The sequence below is a fragment of the Crocodylus porosus genome, unplaced genomic scaffold (genome assembly GCF_001723895.1).
Source record: "Crocodylus porosus isolate Cpor-Errol unplaced genomic scaffold, CroPor_comp1, whole genome shotgun sequence".
Lineage (NCBI taxonomy): Eukaryota > Metazoa > Chordata > Crocodylia > Crocodylidae > Crocodylus > Crocodylus porosus.
In genome coordinates, this window is record NW_017728909.1 from 39,702,101 (window position 1) to 39,722,984 (window position 20,884).

At 43.9% G+C, this 20,884-nt stretch overlaps 2 protein-coding genes across 2 annotated transcripts in view; one reads left to right on the plus strand and one right to left on the minus strand.

Moving 5' to 3' along the window:
• ERCC8 (ERCC excision repair 8, CSA ubiquitin ligase complex subunit) overlaps window positions 1-13,064 on the minus strand; it is a 40,862-nt gene extending 27,798 nt beyond the window's left edge. The window contains exon 1 of the mRNA XM_019532117.1: window positions 12,926-13,064. Within this exon, the coding sequence (XP_019387662.1) occupies window positions 12,926-13,002 (77 nt within the window). The 5' untranslated portion in view covers window positions 13,003-13,064. The remainder of the gene's footprint in view (window positions 1-12,925) is intronic.
• Window positions 13,065-13,180: 116 nt separating this feature from the next.
• NDUFAF2 (NADH:ubiquinone oxidoreductase complex assembly factor 2) overlaps window positions 13,181-20,884 on the plus strand; it is a 148,457-nt gene continuing 140,753 nt past the window's right edge. Inside the window, exon 1 of the mRNA XM_019532118.1 lies at window positions 13,181-13,320. Within this exon, the coding sequence (XP_019387663.1) occupies window positions 13,194-13,320 (127 nt within the window). The 5' untranslated portion in view covers window positions 13,181-13,193. The remainder of the gene's footprint in view (window positions 13,321-20,884) is intronic.

The following is a 20,884-nucleotide window of genomic DNA, read 5'->3' on the forward strand; positions in this document are numbered from 1 at the left end:
TATCATTTCTGTTGTACAGAATGAATAAATAAAGCACCAAAGGTCTGGGTAACCAGAACAAAAAATATCCAGATGCTTACAGGGAAAAAAATTGATCAATACAATGTAAGAAATGTTCAATATCTTGCATATAAGATTTGTTCCTCATGCTTAACATGAAGGACTACACACATTCATTCTTTTTTTATAAAAACCCATAAATCAATTTGCTGTTTTTAACTGGCAAAACATCTACAATTTTCTCTCAACAGCTGAGGAAAAAAGTGCCTCAGATGGCACAGTGTTGAGTTTCAGCATAAAATCCAAGAGGGCTTCTAGAATACGTGCTGATGAAACAGCACAAAAATTTACACATTCATAAAAAAAATTAAATAGTCATTTGAAAGCACATATGGCAAATAAATCTTAAAAAACCCATGTGTTTTCTAGTTCTGGATTTATTATAGTGACATAAATCGTTTCACATTTTATTGATATTTTCTTATCACTGAAATATTAAACTAGTTATACAGCTTTGAACAAGGGTGATAAATAATTAGGAGCGCTTATTCCAGTTACTTGATTTTTTTAAACTAATTTATTCTAGTTCTAAAAATATAAAACCCAAAACCCAGTCATAGCAGCAGAGACTTGCTACCACATTATATGATGAACCTACTGCGCAATCCAATTTGTCAACCTAAGTACAGTAAATGCACAGCTTGTATATACAAAGTCTAAGTCCAGTATTATAAGGCAGGGTGGATTGATTTAAATTAAGGCGATTCAAATCACTGATTTAAAATCACCAAAATAAAGCCCCGATTTAAATCATTGATTTAAATCAAGTTTCCCACTGATACTTCTTCACATATTTCTTAAGCAATGGCACAAATCTGATCACTAAAACAGAGTAATTTACAACTCAATACAGCATTTTACATCTATCCTTAAACTTTTTTTTAATTTTCAGCAACTGAAGGAACTCGTTTTCAAGGTGCCTGGCTAGTGATTTCCACCAATTCAGGGGATTGACTTTGTTCAAAACATCACCAGTAAACATGTTCTGTTTAAATGGCTCCCCTCCAGCCCTGAAATTTATTATGACTGATATAACTGAGGAGTGATTTTGAGATGCTCATGCCATGGCAGCATCATCTTCTAAACACGTTAGGCATCTACCTTTATATCTGGTATTGAGAATGTTTGCAAGAAAATGAGGTGGAGTTAGCACTTGATCCATTTCCTACTTTGTTGCCTGCAGGTTAACTTTTCCGGTTAGGTATTTCTTTCTTCAATGTCTCTTGAAGTGCCTTCCAAATTTCGATGCATCAGCAACTCAACAACAATCTCTCTGAAGTTTGTTTAAGGCTATGGATGTAGGCTTCGGTGTCCTGAGTATATCCTCTACATTCCTCTTTAATCCAATGTTAGATAGTTTGGATGAGATGCTTCCATCTATTTTATCCTGGTTTTCTTCACAAATTGTTGTTATGAGAATGGGCCGGTTCTTAATCAGTTGTTCAAAACAATCAACTACAGAATTCTATCAAACACCTTGAGGGAGAATTAGTTTGGATCCTCCTGCTCTCTTCAGTGAAGCTGAAATGAAATGGTTGTTACAGAAGTATTTTGCAATTTCAACATTTTCTTTTATTCCTGAAGAAGTACTTCAGTCTTTGGCTAAAAAATGCATTCAATGGGCACTGCAGGCACATGTTATTAAGGAGCATGCTTCCATTTCTTCTTCTAAGTATCCTCTCATCTTTGCCACATTTGCAGCATTGTCTGTGACAAGACTGCACATGTGACAGTTGAAATTTTGCTCACAGTTTATTACAACTTTCACTGCCACTTTTAAATATTCTACCGCGTGGGCATTTCCCGATGTATCTATTGTTTCTGAAAGATACGCAACCCCATATTCTGTTGTCATGCAGGCACATAGTACTGGATCATTGTGTACTTTGCTCCACCCGTGAAGGCTTAAACTGGCAAATTTCCCCTCAGTATTTCTACTGTTCAAGTTCCTTCTCATACACTATCTAGCAACCTTCCACCAATGTCTGCCATACCAGGTGGCATGTAGCCTGGTCGTAAGGACTCAACCATGTCAATGAAGTGTTTATTGTTAACAATGCAAAAAGGAGAATTTGTGGCATAAATGAACTGAGCAATCTTTTCATCTATGGGGTCTTGTTGGTATTTGCTGGTCCTTACTACAAACCCATCCATGGTGGTGGTTTTACTAGATGATTGAAATCTTTTGCTTGCTACTGATACTTTTTTGTCTGGAATATGTTTAGCTGCAGCACTGCTGCTAAAAGTACCAACGGATGACTCTGAAGTTGTTGCAGATAGACAGTCAAAGTCTCTTATGCTTAAATGGGCCCTCAAACAAAAATGGTTTTTGAATAATCATTCTTCTCAGTTCTTCTCACTGTATTCAGTTAATCATTTACATTTTTTTCAGCAAGGATCCTGATCCAATTCCAAATTACCAAAAAACCTAAGACTGACTGCACTTAGAGTGCACTTAATTTTGAACTAAGCCTCATTGAACTCACTGACACGTCTGTTTTTTGAGAAAACAATTATAGGATGGGGTTCCCTTGGAAAAGCTGAGTTATGCTGAAGTAAAATAGGGAATAGACTTATGGCATCACTATTATGGTCTGGGGCCATCATGTTCCAAACTAAGGGGCATGTATTATATAATGTAAAATAAGAAAATGACACCCAGTGGCAACTCCAGATTTCTCTTTCTGCAGCTTTCTGTATCATAAACTTGGGTGATAGATTCTAAACCTAGTTAACTAATTACACAAGCCATAACAATTGGCTAATCTAAACTTTTTTTTCTAGCAACATCCAGCATAGCAAACAGTTTGGGAATTTACTTGTCAAATCACACTTATACTAAAAGGCATAAAGAGTCTTGAATAACGATGCATTGCAAAGTGAATTATTTAATTTACTAACCAGCTGAACCACATTGTTCTTCAGACATACCCACATCTTCATCCACATCATTTTCTCCCAATAAGCAGTTTTCATTATGGTGTTTCATTCTTGCAACTAGGCCCTGCATATCCTTCTTGCACTGCTTACACTTGACAAGTTTTCCTTTTTTATCCAGGGAAGGATTTTCTTCAAAATATTCCCAGATAGGGTTTCTCTTACGCCTAGAAGCCATGACAGTTTTTCTGTGGCAAATGTATTGGGAAATATAGGAAGCTGTGTGTGTACACTACTGAATGTCTCCCCTTTTTCTTTCCAGTCCACTCCACTGTTCCTTTCTACTCTGCCGCCGTCCTTTTCTATCTTGTTGCTCTGTCTTTAAGACAGTGTCTTAACTAACTCCTCGGTCTTGCTTGGCCCAGCTCCACCACCACCGAAGCACAGAACAGCAATCGTATCTAGCCTGTGTCTTTGCACATGTGACTTTAGTTTGCTGAGAAACAGCAACTGAAAGCCCAGAACTTTCAAAAGGCAAGAGCTGGTAGTTAGACTGGACAGACTTGAGCCATTTTCATGAGATAAAAAACTGAAATGAATGCCCATGTTTGATTGGTAGGTAACTCAATGTGCAAGTGTGACAGAACCATTAATTCATGTTTATGAGACAGCAAGTATAGGTTCAGCATGTTTGTGATGAGATTTAATTGTAACTTATTTTTTAAACGAGAGAAATTTAATATTTTATAGTGATTAAAAAAAATCCAATTTAAATTTAAAAAAATCATTGATTTTTAACCACCCTGTTATAAAAGGTCGAGTGCTGCAACTGAACTCACTGACAAATGGGAGTGCCAGGCACATTCCAGAGCAAGATACCTAGAATATAAGTAACAAGAACATTTAACACCCCCCTTCTCAGGCCAAAGGCTACTTATATTTCTGGGCCATCCAGAAATTAATTTGGCATTCTTAATGAAGGAGAAGCCACCCTATACTTACTGTGGAACATGTATGCAGGCAATGGTGGCAGAGCAGCTGCCACATAAAGTCTGCACCCCAGTGATAACCTGTTCATTTGCCTGTGTTTCACAGATTTCATACACATTAGGGCTGGAAGGGACCTCAGAAGATCATTGAGCCCAGCCCCCTGCCCCAGGGGCAGGAGTCAGCTGGGGTCACAGGATCCCAACAAGATAAATGTCCAATTGACTCTTAAAGGAATCCAGAGTAGGTGCTTGCAACACCTCTGGCAGCAGTTGGTTCCAGGTCTTGAGGCTTGGACTGTACAGAATTCTTCATTATGTCCAGCCTGAAACGGTCTTGGAGAAGTTTGTGACCGTTTGACCTTGTCATCCCATGGGGCGCTCTGGTGAACAGACGTTCCCCCAGATCCTGATGCACACCCCTTATATACTTACAGGTAGCCACCATGTCCCTTCGAGCCTGCGCTTTTCAAGGCTGAAGAGTCCCGTAGCTCTCAGCCTCTCATCATATTTTCCTGCCCTCTGATCACTCACGTGGCTCTCCTCTGGACTCTCTCAAGCTTCTCCACAACCTTTTTTAGATTGTGGAGCCCAGAATTGGATGCAGTACTCCAGCTGTGGCCTCACCAAGGCTGAGTACAGTGAAAGGATGACATCCTGGGATTTGCTAGAGAAGTGTCTACAGATGCGAGCCAGAGTTTTGCTCGCTTTGCCAGCTGCAACATCACATTGGTGGCTCAAATTCATTTTGTAGTCAATCATGACCTCCAAGTCCCTTTTGGCCGTGGTGCTAGCAAGCGTAGCTTTCCCGAGCCTATAAGCATGCTGTGGGTTTTTCTTCCCAAGGTGGAGTATCTTGCATTTTTCGGAGTTGAAGGCCATCAGGTTTTCGTCTGCCCATTTTCTAAGCCTGTCAAGGTTGGCTTGGATCATCATCCTGTCCTCAGTGGTGGACACTTTATCCCAAAGTTTGGCATTATCAGTGAACTTGGCCAGTCCCCTCCTGACACCAATGTCCACATCATTAATGAAGATGTTGAGAAGGATAGGCCCAAGGAGGGAGCCTTGGGGGACCTCACTGGTCACAGCGTACCACAATGATTAACTTCCATTAACTACTACTCTCTGAGATCAACCTTGAAGCCAATTCCCCAGCCAGCAGACTGTGATGCAGCCGAGGCCGCAGTTGGCCAGTAAGATGATTATGGGATACTAGATTGAAAGCTTTTAAAAAGTTGAGATATATGACGTCAATCTCTTCTCCCTTGTCTAGGTGATATGTCACCTAGTCATAGAAGGAGATGAGATTAGTCAGGCAAGATCTACCTGCAACAAACCCGTGCTGGCTATCCCTCAAGAAGTTGCCTTCAGCCAGTTTGTCAAGAATGGTCTCTTTGATGATTTTCTCCAAGATCTCCTTGGGGATGGAGGTCAGGCTGATGGGCCTGTAGTTCCTTAGATCTGTTTTCCTCCTTTTTCTGAAGATAGGCATCACACTGGCCCTCTTCCAATCCTTGGGGACTTTGCCTGAGTGCCACGAGTTCTCAAAGATCTGTGTTAGTGGCTGAGCTAGTGGGTTTTTTTTCTCAAGATGGAATAATCCCAGTTCCTTTCTTTGTAAATCGTGTTTCCTAGATCTCTAATAATTTTTGATATTTTCCACTGGACCTCTTTTCAATTTGTCCACATCTTTCCTGAAGCATGCAGTGGGCTGAAATGACCCAGTTGGGGTCCAAAAAGGCCAGCAGTAGGACCCAGATGCTGCTACTTCTCCCTGCACCCAGTTGCAGCAGGGGTGAAGCCTCACACCACCAAACACCGCCCCCCACCCCAGGGTCCATGGAGATCCGATACCTTTGCAAGCCACAACACAGTGCAGTATGCAGCAGCCTATTGATCTCATTTTCGAGAGCACACTATTAACTTGTATTCAGTTTATAGTTTACTGTAACCCCTTGGTCTTTGGCCATAGTAGTACAGCCTAGTCAGTCCTTCCCCAGTCTGAATATCTGCACATGAATATTCTGTCCCAAGTGTGAGAATTTGCACTTACCCTTATTGAATTTAATTCAAATTAATTTTGAACCATTTTCCCAGTTTGTCAAATTTATGCTGAATCCTAATCCCATCCTTTAAGTGTTTGCAACTACCCCCAGCTTGATGTCAGCAGATTTTCAGATAACTATGCACTTGTTCCCATCTTTCAAATCATTAATGAAGTTATTAAATAATACCAGACCCAGGTCAGAGCCCTGGGGAACCCTACTTGATATCTCCTCCCAGTAAGATATTGATCCACTGACGATCTAGTTATATATCAATCGTACAGTACTTTTATCTAAACTATATTTCCAAAGGCTGTCGGAGTTCTGCTTCTATTATAATTAGGGACCTACCAAAATCACAATTTTGCAGATTTCACAGATTGAGGACCTAAGGAAGGTCATAGATAATCCGGCCACTGGCAAGGCTCCAGGAAAAGATAGCATTCCCACAGAAGTGCAGGAAACCTTCTTCCCTACCTATACAAGCTTTTTATTTACTACTGGACAGTAGGGACTGTGCCATAGGAGATGCAAGATGTCAACGTAGTCACTCAACCAAAATGAAGGAAACCACAGCAACTAACAATTATCATGGCATTTCACGATTAAGCATTGTTGGAAAAAACACCACTCGAGTAGTGCTCAGAGAACATCAGATCCTGAGTTGTGGTGTGATGTCAAACTTAGAAGGTCCACCATAGAAATGATCTCACTCTAACAAATCCAAGAAAAATATAGGGAACAAAGGAGACTCCTCTATATTACCTTCATTGACTTAAGGCTTTGACCTGGTCAACAGAAAAGGCCTCTGCCAATTATTAGAAAAAACAGACTGTCCACCAAAACTCCTCAGCATAATCTGCTCTTTCCATGATAGAAGGCAGGGAACAGACAGCTATGATAGATCAACAGCCAAGGCTTTTGAGATTTGAAGCAGAGTCGAGCAGGGCTGAGAGGGCTGCCTACCATGTGCCCACCTGCCCCTCTCCACCAATTAGCAATGAGAAGTGGGCCCACATGATGTACAGCCCTCAATCAATTAGCAGTGAGGAGTGGGGCTGTATGATGGGCAGCCCTCATAGCCAAGCAGTGGCGGAGCTATTGGGGCCCCTTGGCCAGAGGTTGGTAGTGGGGGGGGGGGGGAGGGGAGCTGTCACAATCGGCCTATGAATATGGTGGCCAACCCCATAATCTTTCTGTAAAATCAGCAGCCATCTCCTTGAGCTAAACAGATCCCTAATGATAACTGTAGAAGGGACTGTCATTTAAGAATTGGGCCCTACAGCCACAATTGCAGATGTTCAACAAGTTGGTGCATCATAGCACAGAAACAGACTCACAAGACAGACAGAGGGCCTTTTGCTTACTAATGAAAGTATCATGGGAGATAGTGTTTAAAGCCTTTCTAAAGTTATATCCACTACTTTTTTCCCCAGCCATAAAGCTACTGAAACTTTGTCATAAAAGTGAATCAGGCTGGTTAATCATGACTTGGCTCTTGACAAATCCACACGGACTTTTCCTGATCATACTGGAACCCTCCATGCACTTAATAGATTCCCTGATGACATGCTCTATAATCTTTCTATTCTTTCAAGGTCACACTGACGAGTCCCTAATCTTCCTTTTTTTAAGTTGGGCACTGTATTTACCTTTTCTAGTTATTCAGGATCTCAAACAACCTCAATGAGATCTCAAAAAAAAAAAAAAGTGACAGAAATTACTTCTGCCAATTCTCTGAGTACTCTAAGATGTAACCTATCTGACCCTGCTGACTTGAAAACATGCAGGTGCTCTAAGTAATTGCTAATCAATGCTTTCTTTATTCTAAGTTGATCAACCCCTGTCCTATCTGTGCTGCCAGCTGCACTCAGCACCTGAGAGCTGACCTTATTCATGAAAATTGACATGAAAAAGCAGCAAGTACTTCAGCTTCCTGTGCATCACCCATTACTAGGTTGCCGTTGTCATTCAGTAAAGGGCTTATACTTTCCTTATTCCTCTTCTGACTTCTAATATACTTGTAAGATGCTTTTCTGTTTCTTTTAACATCCCTTACTACCTGCATACCAATTTATGCCTTGGCCTTCCTGGTTTTCTCCCTGAATTCCCATGCAGTGCTCCTACATTTGCCCCTAGGAGCATGGCCAAGTTGCCACTTTCTGTAAGATTTTTTTCTTAATTTCAACTCATTGAGGCAGAAATGTCAAATCATCAAGCCCTGCATGGCCACATGAATGGCATAAGGCCAGTCCATGGGCTGCTTTGTTTCCACAGACCACCTTCTCTTCCCCAACTTGCTTGCTGGATCCAGCACATGTGGAGCCTGCTCTGGCTGGCCTGATATTGTATCGCACATAGCAGCTGTGCAGGGCTGACTTTGAACAGGCAATGCATGTGGTACCCTGCATACAGCACCTGATGCAGAACAGATGGTGCTGCAGGCAGGTTACAGCGCTCACTGGACCAGCTCTGCACATAGGATCTGGGACCTGAGGGAGCTCAAAATTAGGTTGAGTCCTGCTGTATATAGCCACAACTCTGGAAAATATATTTTTTCTTTCATTCCGCTTTCCCAAAAACAAGCGAGTGCCTTATCTGGAGGCATGCAATATGCCAGAAAATACGATATTTTAACTATTAGTTTTTTTTATAAGAAAAAGAGAGACTTTAAACTTCAAAAGGTTTAATACTTACATTAATTTAATACTTATAGTAATTATAAAAAGTTAGTTAACTGTTATTGTAGAACTGTATATTACAAATGAAATACAATTGAAAAAGGTGTAATGATTATAACTACCAATTTTATAAATGTGCATAATATTCAAGACTTAGTTGTTGTTCTCTTTAGCTTTTACTTCAGAAACCCAGCATCAGCCTGAACTGTTACAAAATTTAAAAAGAAATTAAACAAAAACATATAGCAAATCCAAAAGACAAAAGTCAATTTTAAATGACGTTAAGTAGGCAGAAGGCCATCTCTTCTAACAGTTTAACTTTGTATTATTGTCATCAAATTTAACTGCTTTATGTACATCTTCATCTCATCATCATCATCATCATGTGAATAGAGTGAACTTTTCATCTTCCATTTCCTTTCTTAAACCTAAAACTGTGATATACGGTCACCACCTTTCCAGCAGTGGAAGTCTTTATTCTATTTTTGTTTTTTTAACAGATGATTGGCCTGACTAACACATTTCATTCATTCTACATACACCGTAGAGCATGGAAGTATTCCTGCCCTACCACTGCAGCCAGACCAAAGAGGACACAACCCTTTCCACTATGGTAAAGGGTCAAGTTGTTCTGATTCAAACTACTGGCATCACACTCTAAATTGTTTTATACCTGAATGGGGTGCTTCTTGCTTTTTAAAGGATATGAAAAAACCAAACAATTGTAATGGAAGCAGAAAATTATAACTTTCTAACAGCCCCTACACAGGTGTTGCTGAATCAAATGAATCATCAGAAAGGTCACAGCTCTGGAAAGATGGATCAAAAAGGTAAGCAGCATTATGTGCAGGAATTTTCACTAGATTTTCCCCATGATATTATTGTGTCTATTTTTTCTTCTATTCAGCTTTTTGTAAAGAGGACTTCATTCAGTATTCTTGAAAACACGTCTTCATGATCAGGAATTCATTCTTATTCATTGTGCATCAGAAAATGCAGAAATAACATTCTCCATATCTGACTAAAGTGAACAACAGTCTCAAGCAGTAAAATAAATGTTGAGTTTCTCAATAAAGACATTATTGTCAAGAATGTTACCACAGATTATTCAGGGACAACACCAAACCATACCGTCAACCGCAGCTGACTGAAATGCTTTCTTGAAGGCTCAAAGATCTTTGAGTTTTAATAGAGGCCCATCAAGCACATCAAGTCTTCCTCAGTATAGATGCCACTGAATACTGTATTAAGTGATGCTGAAATATGGCTGCTGGTACTTGGCTTTTTCTTTTTCTTTTTTTAAAAAACTTGACAAAGCTTTTTAATTTTGATAATTGCAGTGACAAAGTTGTTAGATTTTCAGCATCACATATGAAAGAGGTACTTCACAGGGGAAGCACAACCATAAATCAGAAGGTGTACATATTATCAAAGGCCAAGCAGCTTTCATACTAACAGCATCGTCAGTCGTAACCAAAATAACCTTCTGTAGACCACCAATATCACTGGTGATATTTTTAGGTTGGTCAGCAATATACAGGGTTATTATGATGAAGTTGATGACACTCCCATTGCAAATATTGCTCCATCCACTAGACACTAGGGACACATAAAGGGCTTTTGTATTAAGCATATCAACTTCCTTTTTCACATCTGCTTCAATCCAAAACCCTCTAATACCAATCTGATGAACAGCTGAAGACTTCCTATGAGTGGAATTTCTTGATGCTGAAGCACACAGACTAGCAAAATTATTGGACCCAGTAGCTTCACTTTCACCATGGAAGAGCTCTGCCTCCGGAGAGAGAAGCAGGGCAGGGGGTGACTGCTCCTAAGGGGAGTATGCATGTCTATCTCAAATTCTGCACAACTGAGGGGCAAAGTACCCTCACTCCTGCCTTTACTAATAGGTAACACTATGATGCAATAAAAAAGGGAAGCCACATTGGGCATAAAGGCATTCTTGGCCTCATGGACTATTTGACAGCTTTTGACTTTAACTAAGAATAAGTAGTTAATTGACAAGCCACCTGACATTATTTGATCAGTCAGCTGACCAGTTTGCTAACTGTACTCTCAAGCAAGACAACAAGAACTGAACAGACTGTAAGGCAAGGGTGGGCAAAATGCACCCTGTGGGCCAGATGCAGCCCACCAGGCCCTTCCATCCAGCCCACAGGACCCCTAAAAAATTTAGAAAATTAATATTTATCTGCCCCTGGCTGCCTGTCATGCAGCCCTCAAAGGCTTGCCAAAACTCAGTGAGTGGCCGTCCACCCGATATAACTGTCCACCCCGGCTGTAAGGGACACTCCTCATTAGTGGAAACCATGAACAGCTGGAACACACAATAAGAAACAAGAAGTTAGCTTTAACTCTTATATATGCTACCCCTGAAGCTTCCAACCAGCGGAGTTATTCTGACAAACAGAAGAGGTGGGAGTGGTTCTGGGAGGTTGATTATACCTTGGATTCAAACTGGTCTGTAATCTAGTCCCCGACTTTGGTAGTTAGCCTCCAATTGAATGTCCAAGTAGAGTTTAGTGTCAGGATGAAGCTGTAGCTCAGGGGCAAGCAATTATGTTGGGGGGGGAGGGCCACTTAACAAGTTTTCGCCAGCTGTTGGGGGATGCATAAGTATCCCCATCCCTGGTTGCCACATTGGGACCAGAAGTCCTGCCCCCAGCCTTTGCCACCAGAAGTCCCTTCCATTTGTTGCCCCCCGAAATACTCCTTTTGAGAGGAGTGGGGGTTACCATCTCAGAACCAGGAAAAAAACAAAAACAAGTCACACACTAGAAGTCAAATACTTATCAAAAATATATGAATTTTATTAAAAAATATATTTGTCATGACTTGTGATTGTGTACTGTATATAGAAGGGATTACAGAAGTTAAAAAAAAAGGTCTCACTCCTTTATATTGTGTGTGTATGGTTGGTAGGGTATGGAGGTACAGGGGGTGTGTGAAAGGGCATGGCTGTGTAGAGGGACATAGGGTACGTTGAAGTGTATGTATGTCAGTGGGAGTTGTCGGGGGAAGGGTGTGGGGTGTAAGGGAGGGTGGCAGGTGTAGGTGTACTGCTTGGTAGGCTGGCTGTGGCCCATGGGCCATATTCTGCTCACCCCTGCTGTAGCTACTCCACACCTACATTGCCACGTGCCCTCTCACAGGCAGAACAGCTGAGACTCAAGCTCTCAAGAGTCTATTCTTGTTCATGGGACCAAAGAAGTAGCTTTAAGTCCCACAAACAGGAATACTGAGTCCTGTGGTTGGGCCTGGAAATTCACAGTTGCAGAACGACTGAGTAGCCACACTGCCGTAGCAGCCTCTTATCCAAGTACTGACTTAGTTCAACTTTCTTTGGCTTTTTAGGAACTTCCCTGAGCACAGCTGGTTAACCTTTCTATTTCCACAATATCAGTCAGTGGATGGAGACATTATACAGGTCTTCAAACCCTAGAAAGAAAATTACATTAAAAGAATCCTGTTTGGGATTCAGAAGACAAGCCTGTAAGAGTCAGCCAGTGCCATGCTCAGGACTGCCTGCGCAAGTTCAGTTACATGGGCAACTGGTGCCTCCAGAAGCTGGGGAGGCACCAGATTGCCAGGGAGCAGGGGGAGGCATGCCCCCGCCAGCATCCTATTTCACAGCTGGTGTTTGCAGGTGCACAGCCAATCTCAGGGGGTGCACATGCACCTACATACACCCCATGTTCCGCCAGCAATTACATCCCCTGCACATTGCTCCTACTCACTGAATGAGACTGTGCTCCTGGCAGGGACCAGGGATGCAGGCCCCCACCATTATTAGAATGAGGCAGACACAGGAGAGGTTCATCCAGGCGATGCACACAGCTGTAGACTTGTCTGGCACTGTGCAGAGTTGAGCGTTTGGTTTTGCAACAAAACAAGACATTTTGCCTCTATATGAGGGGTGGGGGGTAGAAGGACGTTTCAGAAGTTTCCTAAGGGACAGCGGTAAGACAGGTTTCTGTAGAAAGCCTGTGGTGGGCGAGGCCGGCTACCCCACGAACCGCGTTGCACCCCCGGCACCATCCCCCGGCCCGGCCTGGGGACCCAACACCCAAAGCTGGAAGAAGCAAGCGAAGAAGGAGCTGACCGCGGGGGCGGAGGCCGCGCAGGCCCCGGTCACTCCCAGCCCCGCGGCACAGGCCAAAGCGAGACGGGGCCGAGCGCGCCCCCGCCCGGCAGCGCCCCGCCACAAGGCGAGGACACGCGTCCAAGCCCAAGCCCCAGCCCCGCAGCCCGTTACCTCCGGGTGGACTCAGCCCGGCGCAACCGCAATGGGTCGTCGAGCCCGGCCTGTCGAGCCGAAATGAAGCCCAACATGACACAGTACAAGCAACTACCGGAACCAGCGCAGCCATCTTGGTAGCAGGCCGGCGCGGATTGGCTCCGTGCGCAACGGCCACGACCAATTCGGGGCGCGGTTACTGCAAGGTCGCGTGTGAGGGCGGAGCGTGCGCGAGAAGGCGCCGGGCGGGGCGAGCGGGGCGGGGCTTGGCGGCGGCTGCTACGACATGAGTGGCATCGCGCGGTTCTTGCGCACTCTGCGGCTTGGGTTGCTCGGGCCTGGCCGGGAGTACGTGGGCGCCGACTCGCTTGGGAACAAGTACTACCGCGTCCCCGAGCACCGCACCTGGGCAGGTAGGAGCCCCCACCCCAGCACCGCTGCAAGGGTCCTGGCAGGTTGCCGGCTGGTTGCGGCGGGGCCGGGCATCCGCGTCACCCGTTCCCACGCTGCCGCTACCGGCGCCCACCGCTTCCACACCTTTCTTCCCCGGGGGACGCCAAGCCCTGGTGGGCTGAAGTCAAGCAGAAAGCAGGGAAGACTTGCGGCTTAAAGACCAAGGACAGGAGAGACATGTGCATACATGCGTGGAAAGTACATGTTTGGATGTCTGTGTATATGACGTGTATTAGGGCTGTGCAAAATTTCACCATCGATTTTGTTTCAATATGGTTTCGACTTGTTTCGAGCTTGAAGCAGTGAAATTGGAATGAAATGGAGAGCTTCAAAACAGCCTCCAAATGAAATAAGGCAAGTGGAAATGTTTTGAAAATTTCAAAACGCATCCAGTTTTGAAGCTCCATCTGGGCTTGCCTGTAGGGAAACAGAAACTAAAGTAAGGAAAGGGCAGGTGGAAATGGGGGCAGAAGCACTTTTATTATTGACTGTGTAGCTGGCCGGTGAGTGTCACCCTTCCCTGAGGTCCCTTCTGATCCCAGTGCTCTGGGGAGGGATGGAAAAAATGCATAAAAAGCAGCATTGTTTTGCCTGTCAGCAGCCGGAGGTGCAGGGCCCCAGAAGCCCTGCACCTATCTCCTTGAAAGCTGGCAGGCTTTGTGGCCTCAACAGGGACTACCATCCCTGCAGCTTTCACCCTGCTGTGCCTTAACATGCGTACAGTGTCACCCATGTCATGAGTTTTGCTTGTCCGTAACTTAAGGTGCAGTTTCCCTGAAACCCCTGCACCTATCTCATTGAAACTTGGCAGGCTGTATGCCCTCAGAAAGTTTCATCCCTGAAAGTTTCATCCAAATCAGGCCAGAAATGACAAAGTTAGAAGCTGTTTTGAGCTTTCCCCATTATAGCTTATGGGTGAAATGTCAAAACAGCAAAACTGTTTCAACGAAATGAGATGTAACAGTGGTTTTCAATTTGAAACGAAACACTTTGTGTCAAAACGGAGTAGTGCTGTTTCGCACAGCCCTAGTGTGTATGTATATGTGTGTGTGTATATGTGCACACACATACTTGTGTGCTGATGTGTATATAAATATGTGTATATATACGCACATGCGCCCCCCTGGCATACATGCACACGCACATGTGTATATGAGATATATGTATGCATGTCTGTGTATCAGTATATGTGTATATATGCCTGTACATAAGTTTTTGTATCTACACACACATGTTCATGTACATACATGCTTTGACTGGGTCGGTGCTCCTGCCTGGACCAAAGCTAGAGGTTCTCGGCCTAGATGATTTTGTCTCTCGGCGCAGGGTCAGGCCGATCGCCAGATTTTAGATCAGGAAGAAATTTTACCCAGGGTCAGATCTCCTCTGGAAATCTTCAAGAGGAGACTAGACAGGCGTCTTGCTGGTGTCACCTGACCCCCAGTTATCTTTCCTGCTTGGTGCAGCGGGCTGGACCGGATGATCTTCCAAGGTCCCATCCAGCCTTACAATCTCTGAATCGGTATGGACTGTGGGGTGTTTTTGCCTGCCTCTGGCCTTTGTTCTGGGATCTTTTGAGCATATGTTGACAACGTTTCATAGAAGCAGGATGTTCTGCAGTTCCCCTGCTTTCCTTGTGGTGGGTTGGGGTGTTAGGTGTGTATTGTTTTGGGGTTGATGGTAGTCTTATGTAGAGTTTAAATCAGTGGTGGGCAGTGATTTTGGGTGGACGGCCGCCTACTGAGTTTTGGCAAGCCATCGAGGGCTGCATGACAGGCAGCCCAGGGAAGATTAATATTAATTTTCTAAAATTTTTAGGGGCCCCACAGGCCGGATACAATGCCTTGGTGGGCAGTACCTGGCCAGCGGGACGCATTTTGCCCACCCCTGGTTTACATCATGGATTGTATAGGATTGTTTGGATAGAGGTGATCTTGCCTTGGGCAGGGGGTTGGAGTAGATGATACCTGGAGGCCCTTTCCATGCTATTTCTCTATGATTCTGTAATCTGTATCTATATCACAGGCTTTCCTGAGCTGAAGCTGAATTAACATCAGATGCTATGAAAGGATCCATCCATATCATCTGTTAATATGGTTCATGTAAACGTACAGTCATCCTTTACAGTTTGCCTTTCCAGAACATTTCTGTCTGTGCTTGGTGAACATACACTAACATCTGCTCTTTTCAGAGCTGATTGCAGGTGCCAGTGCATAATGCTTGTGTCACATGTTGTTCTGTCTTTTCCGTAACTAATAATTACAGGTCCTATAGGCTATTAATATTTTGTAAGCTAAATGAGTAATGTTTAATAATTCCAAATTGAGAGAGAGACCAGATACCTGAAGAGAACTAAATTGACGCACCTAAGCAAGACAAGAATCTAATTCAGGAAGACAAAATAAGGAAAAAACAAAATACAGCAAATGACAAACTATCTTGCAAAAGGCAAATCGTTACAGTTTCTTTGCTGTTTAGTAGAAGAGAGGAGTGAGATTTTTTGCTCACTTTTCTTTGCATGTAGAACCTCTAGGGACTTTCAGAAACAGTCTCCACATCTTCATTACGTTAGTTCTCAAGACGGTCAATTTATTTACTTAATAGTTCACTCTCTTTTTTGCCATTCTTTTCTACCGAACAAAAGAGGAGGAAAATGTGTGTAATTGCCGTGCAGATCAGAACAGTAGCCTGTCTAGTCCAATATTCCACGTTGGTATTGACCAATAGCTGTTGCTTTAGAACAGTGGTCTCCAAACTTTTTTGATTGCGCAGCCCTATCAGTAAAAAATTTTTGAGCATGCACCCCCAATATATGTATATTTGTATAAATATACATAGAAGTTCTAATATTTTCTTCTCGCACCCCGGTGGATTGTCTTGCGCACCCCCTGGGGTATGTGCACTCCACTTTGGAGACCATTGCTTTAGGGGAAGGTGTTCAGCCTTATTAAGGAACAAGAGACTTCTTGCCATAATGAGGAAGTTAGTGTGAAGCTTTATCTCTTTTTGGCATTTATTTTGGCTGAAATAGCTGTGTGTATTATCCGTAAATGTCTAACCATATAGCCTATTGGTGTCATTGCCTCATACTTTACAGCAAAGCATTCTGTTAGCTAATCATGCAAGAGGCAAAGATTTCTTAGGGTGATATTTTTTTTATTGGACCAGCTGTGCAGTTAGGCAAGCTTTTGAATGCAAGACCTTCTGGCATGAAATCTGACAAAGAAGGTCTTGCATTTGAAAGCATGTTAAATTCTAGCCTAACTATGCAGTTGGTCCAATAAAAAAGATCATCTTAAGAATTCCTTGCCTCTTGTATAATTCCTGGACTATCATGGCTACAACATTACTCTAATACTACCATATACTAATCAGATATTTTATGAAGACTTAACTACCATAGAATACTGAACTGACTAGAAGTTTCTGTTTCTTCCCTATTACAGGCATGTCCATCCAACTCTGCATGTCTTTGTGAAGAGCAAACTTATTAGATTAGCTTTTATATGTTGCTATAGACTGTTTGCTGAGAATCTGTGCAAGAACACAAACAGTTCAAATATTGTGTATTTCAGATTTATGTATCTAACACCCAAGAGGATCCTGGGTACCTTGCAAAACAGAGAAGACAGGATCCATGTTCTGAAGAATTTAATACCTAAAGTAGACAAAAAATGAGGAAGGAGTTCAAAGGGTTGTAGCATGTGAACAGTGTTTTTAGGAGATGTTAAATTTAAGGGTACGTTGGGAAAGATTTCATGGTTGATACTGGTAGCCTATTATTAACCAGTCATATTGGCCGGTACTGATTGTTTCTGCAGTGCCGGATAGTCAGGGCCTTCAGTAACTCGAGATTTGGCTGACTTGTGCCATGAGGACCACAGCTTCCTAGATCCAGTCACATGACTAATGCTGCTCAATTCTTTCCTGCCACGACTTGATGTTGAATATTCTTACTATTGGGAGGTGGTCTGTCTGCCAAGTGTTGATTCTAGGATTTGTCCAGTTGGTTTTCTTCCTGGGGTTCCTAGCTTCCCTTTACCCTCTCCATATACCAGCTAGTTAAGAATAGGTGAACCACTAGTACAGTTGGACCTTGAGGGCAGCCGACTTTCTCATGCTGTTCTTGGTCTTGCGTTGGCCTTAAGGCCAGGTTGGTACCCAGGGCCAGACCTGCACACTCCCCAGTGCCCAGGTCTGCCTTTTGGGAGGACTAAATTAATTCTTCTGTATTATCCTAAATCAGTAAAGTTCTTACCCTGCTCTGAGTTTATGCTGATTAATTAGCTCTGGCCGCTCTCAAGTTGATCCATCTGTGACTTGGGTGTGGGGTTTAGACCCCTCTCTCAACAATTAGTTAATAGCAATGAAATCAAAGCAAATGTCCATCGATTTTCCTCACTTGGTCAGCTCTTGAGTGTTTGTTCTGAGCTGGGGTCTTTAAGTTCAGGCCCCATTATAAATCATGAAGTCTTAAGCAAAAATAGCAATTAACTGTTAAAGAAATCAAAACAGCAGGGTGCTGCCACACCTGGGTCCTCAGGCTCCTGTGGCTGCCCGACTCGCATGCAGTTTTCTCAGTGTCCTGATTCCTCAGATCTCATGGCACCTCTCAACATGTGGCTGGAGTTGGAGGCTAGCTGGGGACCCCTCTGTCTCCAGGCTTTGGAGACGGCAGCACTTGCGTCTGGGTTCAGAGCCTCCTAGGATCTTTCCTTGGTGGGGCTCTGCTCTGCTCTTCCCGGCAGCCCTGCTTTCCCTTTCCTGCTTGTGCCAGGTCATGGGGGTGTAATGTCACTCCTGGCACACTGCCCGACCCGTATGGAGCAGGTAGAAATAAATTTTGGTGGCGGCTCTGCTTGCTGCTTTAACATCATCTGCTCCATCTCTAAAAGTAACTGTTGCCTGTCTTCCTGGACAATCAAGTGTAAGGTTCCCTTTCTCACCATACCAATCTGTTAACCTATATTTAGAAGTAAAGCTTGTCAAATGAACTTTAATTCAAGTGCCCTCACCTCCATTTCTAAGTGTGGGGACACTGATATAGGAGTCATAGTGGAACTTTAATTACAGCGGCTCTTGAAGCTGTTCTAAATAAAGTGCCTCTCCCCCTCCCAACCAGGCTTGCTTCCGGCTGAGGCAAGGACCCTAGTGCACGCAGCAGTGGGGATTGGCTGCCCTGGCCTCTGCCAAGCTCTGGCTCCGTCCCCTAGGACGTGGGTTGGCTCCTGCATGGGTTGAGTCATATTGGGCCAGGCTGGGCAACTTGGTTTTGCCTACCCCTCCCCGCCTTAGTCACGTCTCTGCCATTTGGTGCCTTTTACAGCGCCAGCTCCAGCCTGCACTCTGTGCCATACAACCCCATGCCAGTGTCCAGGGCACCACAGCAGCTGCTCTGCGCCAGCTCAGCCCAGCCCACCAGTGAGGGGATGGGGTGTATTTGGGGTCACCCTGGCTCGTGAGAGGGAACCCAGGCATTCAGGGGCCCGGCATAATTAAATTATCGGAGACTATTATCAGCCAAAAAAAGCCAGTATCCAGTGATGTTATTTACCTTTTATTGGTGCCAATCTGATATACAACCAATGGACCCCTGCTTCCTTTTGCTGGTCTCATTGTCCTTTCTTGTATTTTCAGTGGTAAAAGTTGCCAAACAAAAAAAGTTTGGGGTACAATCCTTTTCTATAAGTGGAAGCATTGCAAGTTAACTAACTTAAGAAAAGCATTCAAATAGAAGAGACTTCTAGGAGTTCCAGTTGTCTGTGTCTCATGCTTCTTGGCACAGCCCTTTGTGTGGTAGAAATCGTAACGGTCAGTTTACGTCACCCCATTCCTGTTGTCTCAGTTACTTCAAGATTTCTCCAAAGGAAAAATAACTTTATTTTCAACAAGCTTAAAACAGAAATTGGTTATAAATATTTTTTCACAGTTTCCCCCACCCCGCAACTTTTCCCGTTTAGTTCAAAACATTGTAGACAGCCATTAATATCCTGGTTGTGCTGATTCATTTTTACCATGTACAGTAACTAGCAAACTGCTCCGGGGCAGTTCATGTGAAAGAAGAATACATTCACCTTGCTAAAGCCTGAGAATGTGTGAATCTCAACAAATAACATGAATATTTCATGTGTCATTCAAATTTATGTATAAAATCACCTGCCTATTTCTTCCCTATTGTGTTTACACATTCAGTCCTCCCTTCCCTCATCCTGAAGTCTGATAACTATTTCCTTCTCAAACTAGACAAAACTTGTATATTTTTTTTTAAGTGGTCTTCCATGAACCCAGCTCAGCCTCCAAACAGACGCCCTCATGGCTTACTGTTTTTTGAATACAGAAACCCCATATACTCCTCCCCCTATCCATTCCTTTACCTCTATCTTACCTCTGAATGGGGACTGTCTGCCTCTGAATAAGTTCAGGAAGAACACTGGGGGAGGGGAGTTACTTCAAAGTAAGATCAATGAGCAAATCCACTCCCATCAGGATAAGAAGATAAGGTGGTGGCATATTCCATCACTAAAGGTTATTGGGCATAACAGATAATCCAACTTCACGTGCATCCTCTCTTCAAGGAAGTTGTTACAAGAACTGTTTCCAAAGTCTATTTGATAACAGCCATAAAATGCACTAACCCCAGGGGTGCTCAGCCCCTGATCTGCAGGCCAGATCCAGGCTACTGAGCTGTGTGTTCTGGCCCATTGGGTTCCTTATGGATCTGAAAATTTGGTGTCAGGAGCAGTGGCCATATTGTGCTTCTCTGCTGCCAAATTTGTGGACCTGTGGGGATCCCAGTAGGTTGGATAGTGTGGTCCTACATGCTAGATCTGGCCTATAGGTCCAGGCCAAGGCAGTGCACGAGGGACCAGGCCATGGAGTTGCCGGATCCAATCAGGGTGTCTTGGAACCTAACCACACATGCCAACCCCGCAAGGAATCCAGGGGGACCAGCCCAGCACCACTTATCTGACTCAGGGCTGAAAGGCTGAGCACCACTACATTAACTGCATAACTCTTTTAAAGGTAAGCTTGTACTAGTTGAACCACATATTCTATCTTTGTGCACTCCGGCATTGTGCACAAACATTCATGCCGTGGTGTCACTGTACAAGCAAGGTTACATCTAGGCTTGCTTGCATTCATGTAACCCTCTCTGCCTTCAATCTTGTATTTCTGTTCTTTGCAGCTTGGTGGTTACAGAAAAGGGACCATCTGCTACCCAAAAGATATTCTTTAGAGTACTGTAGTATACAGGATCTCCCTTTAAAGTAACATGAAGTATGGGACCTAAACAGACTGGTAATGTCTTGTAAGGGGATGGGGGGTGTGCCAGTTACCGTGGGACCCCGATCCCCGGATGTCCCCTGGAGAGGGGGGGTACGCGTTGGACCGTCCCGCTTCGCCGCTCTCGCCTGCCACGACTTGATGGAAATATGGGGTTCACCCTTGCCGGGAAGCGGGCGGTCCACGTGGGGTACAGTACCTCCAAGGTCCAGGGGTCCTGAGGGCTCCTCCTCCCCTACA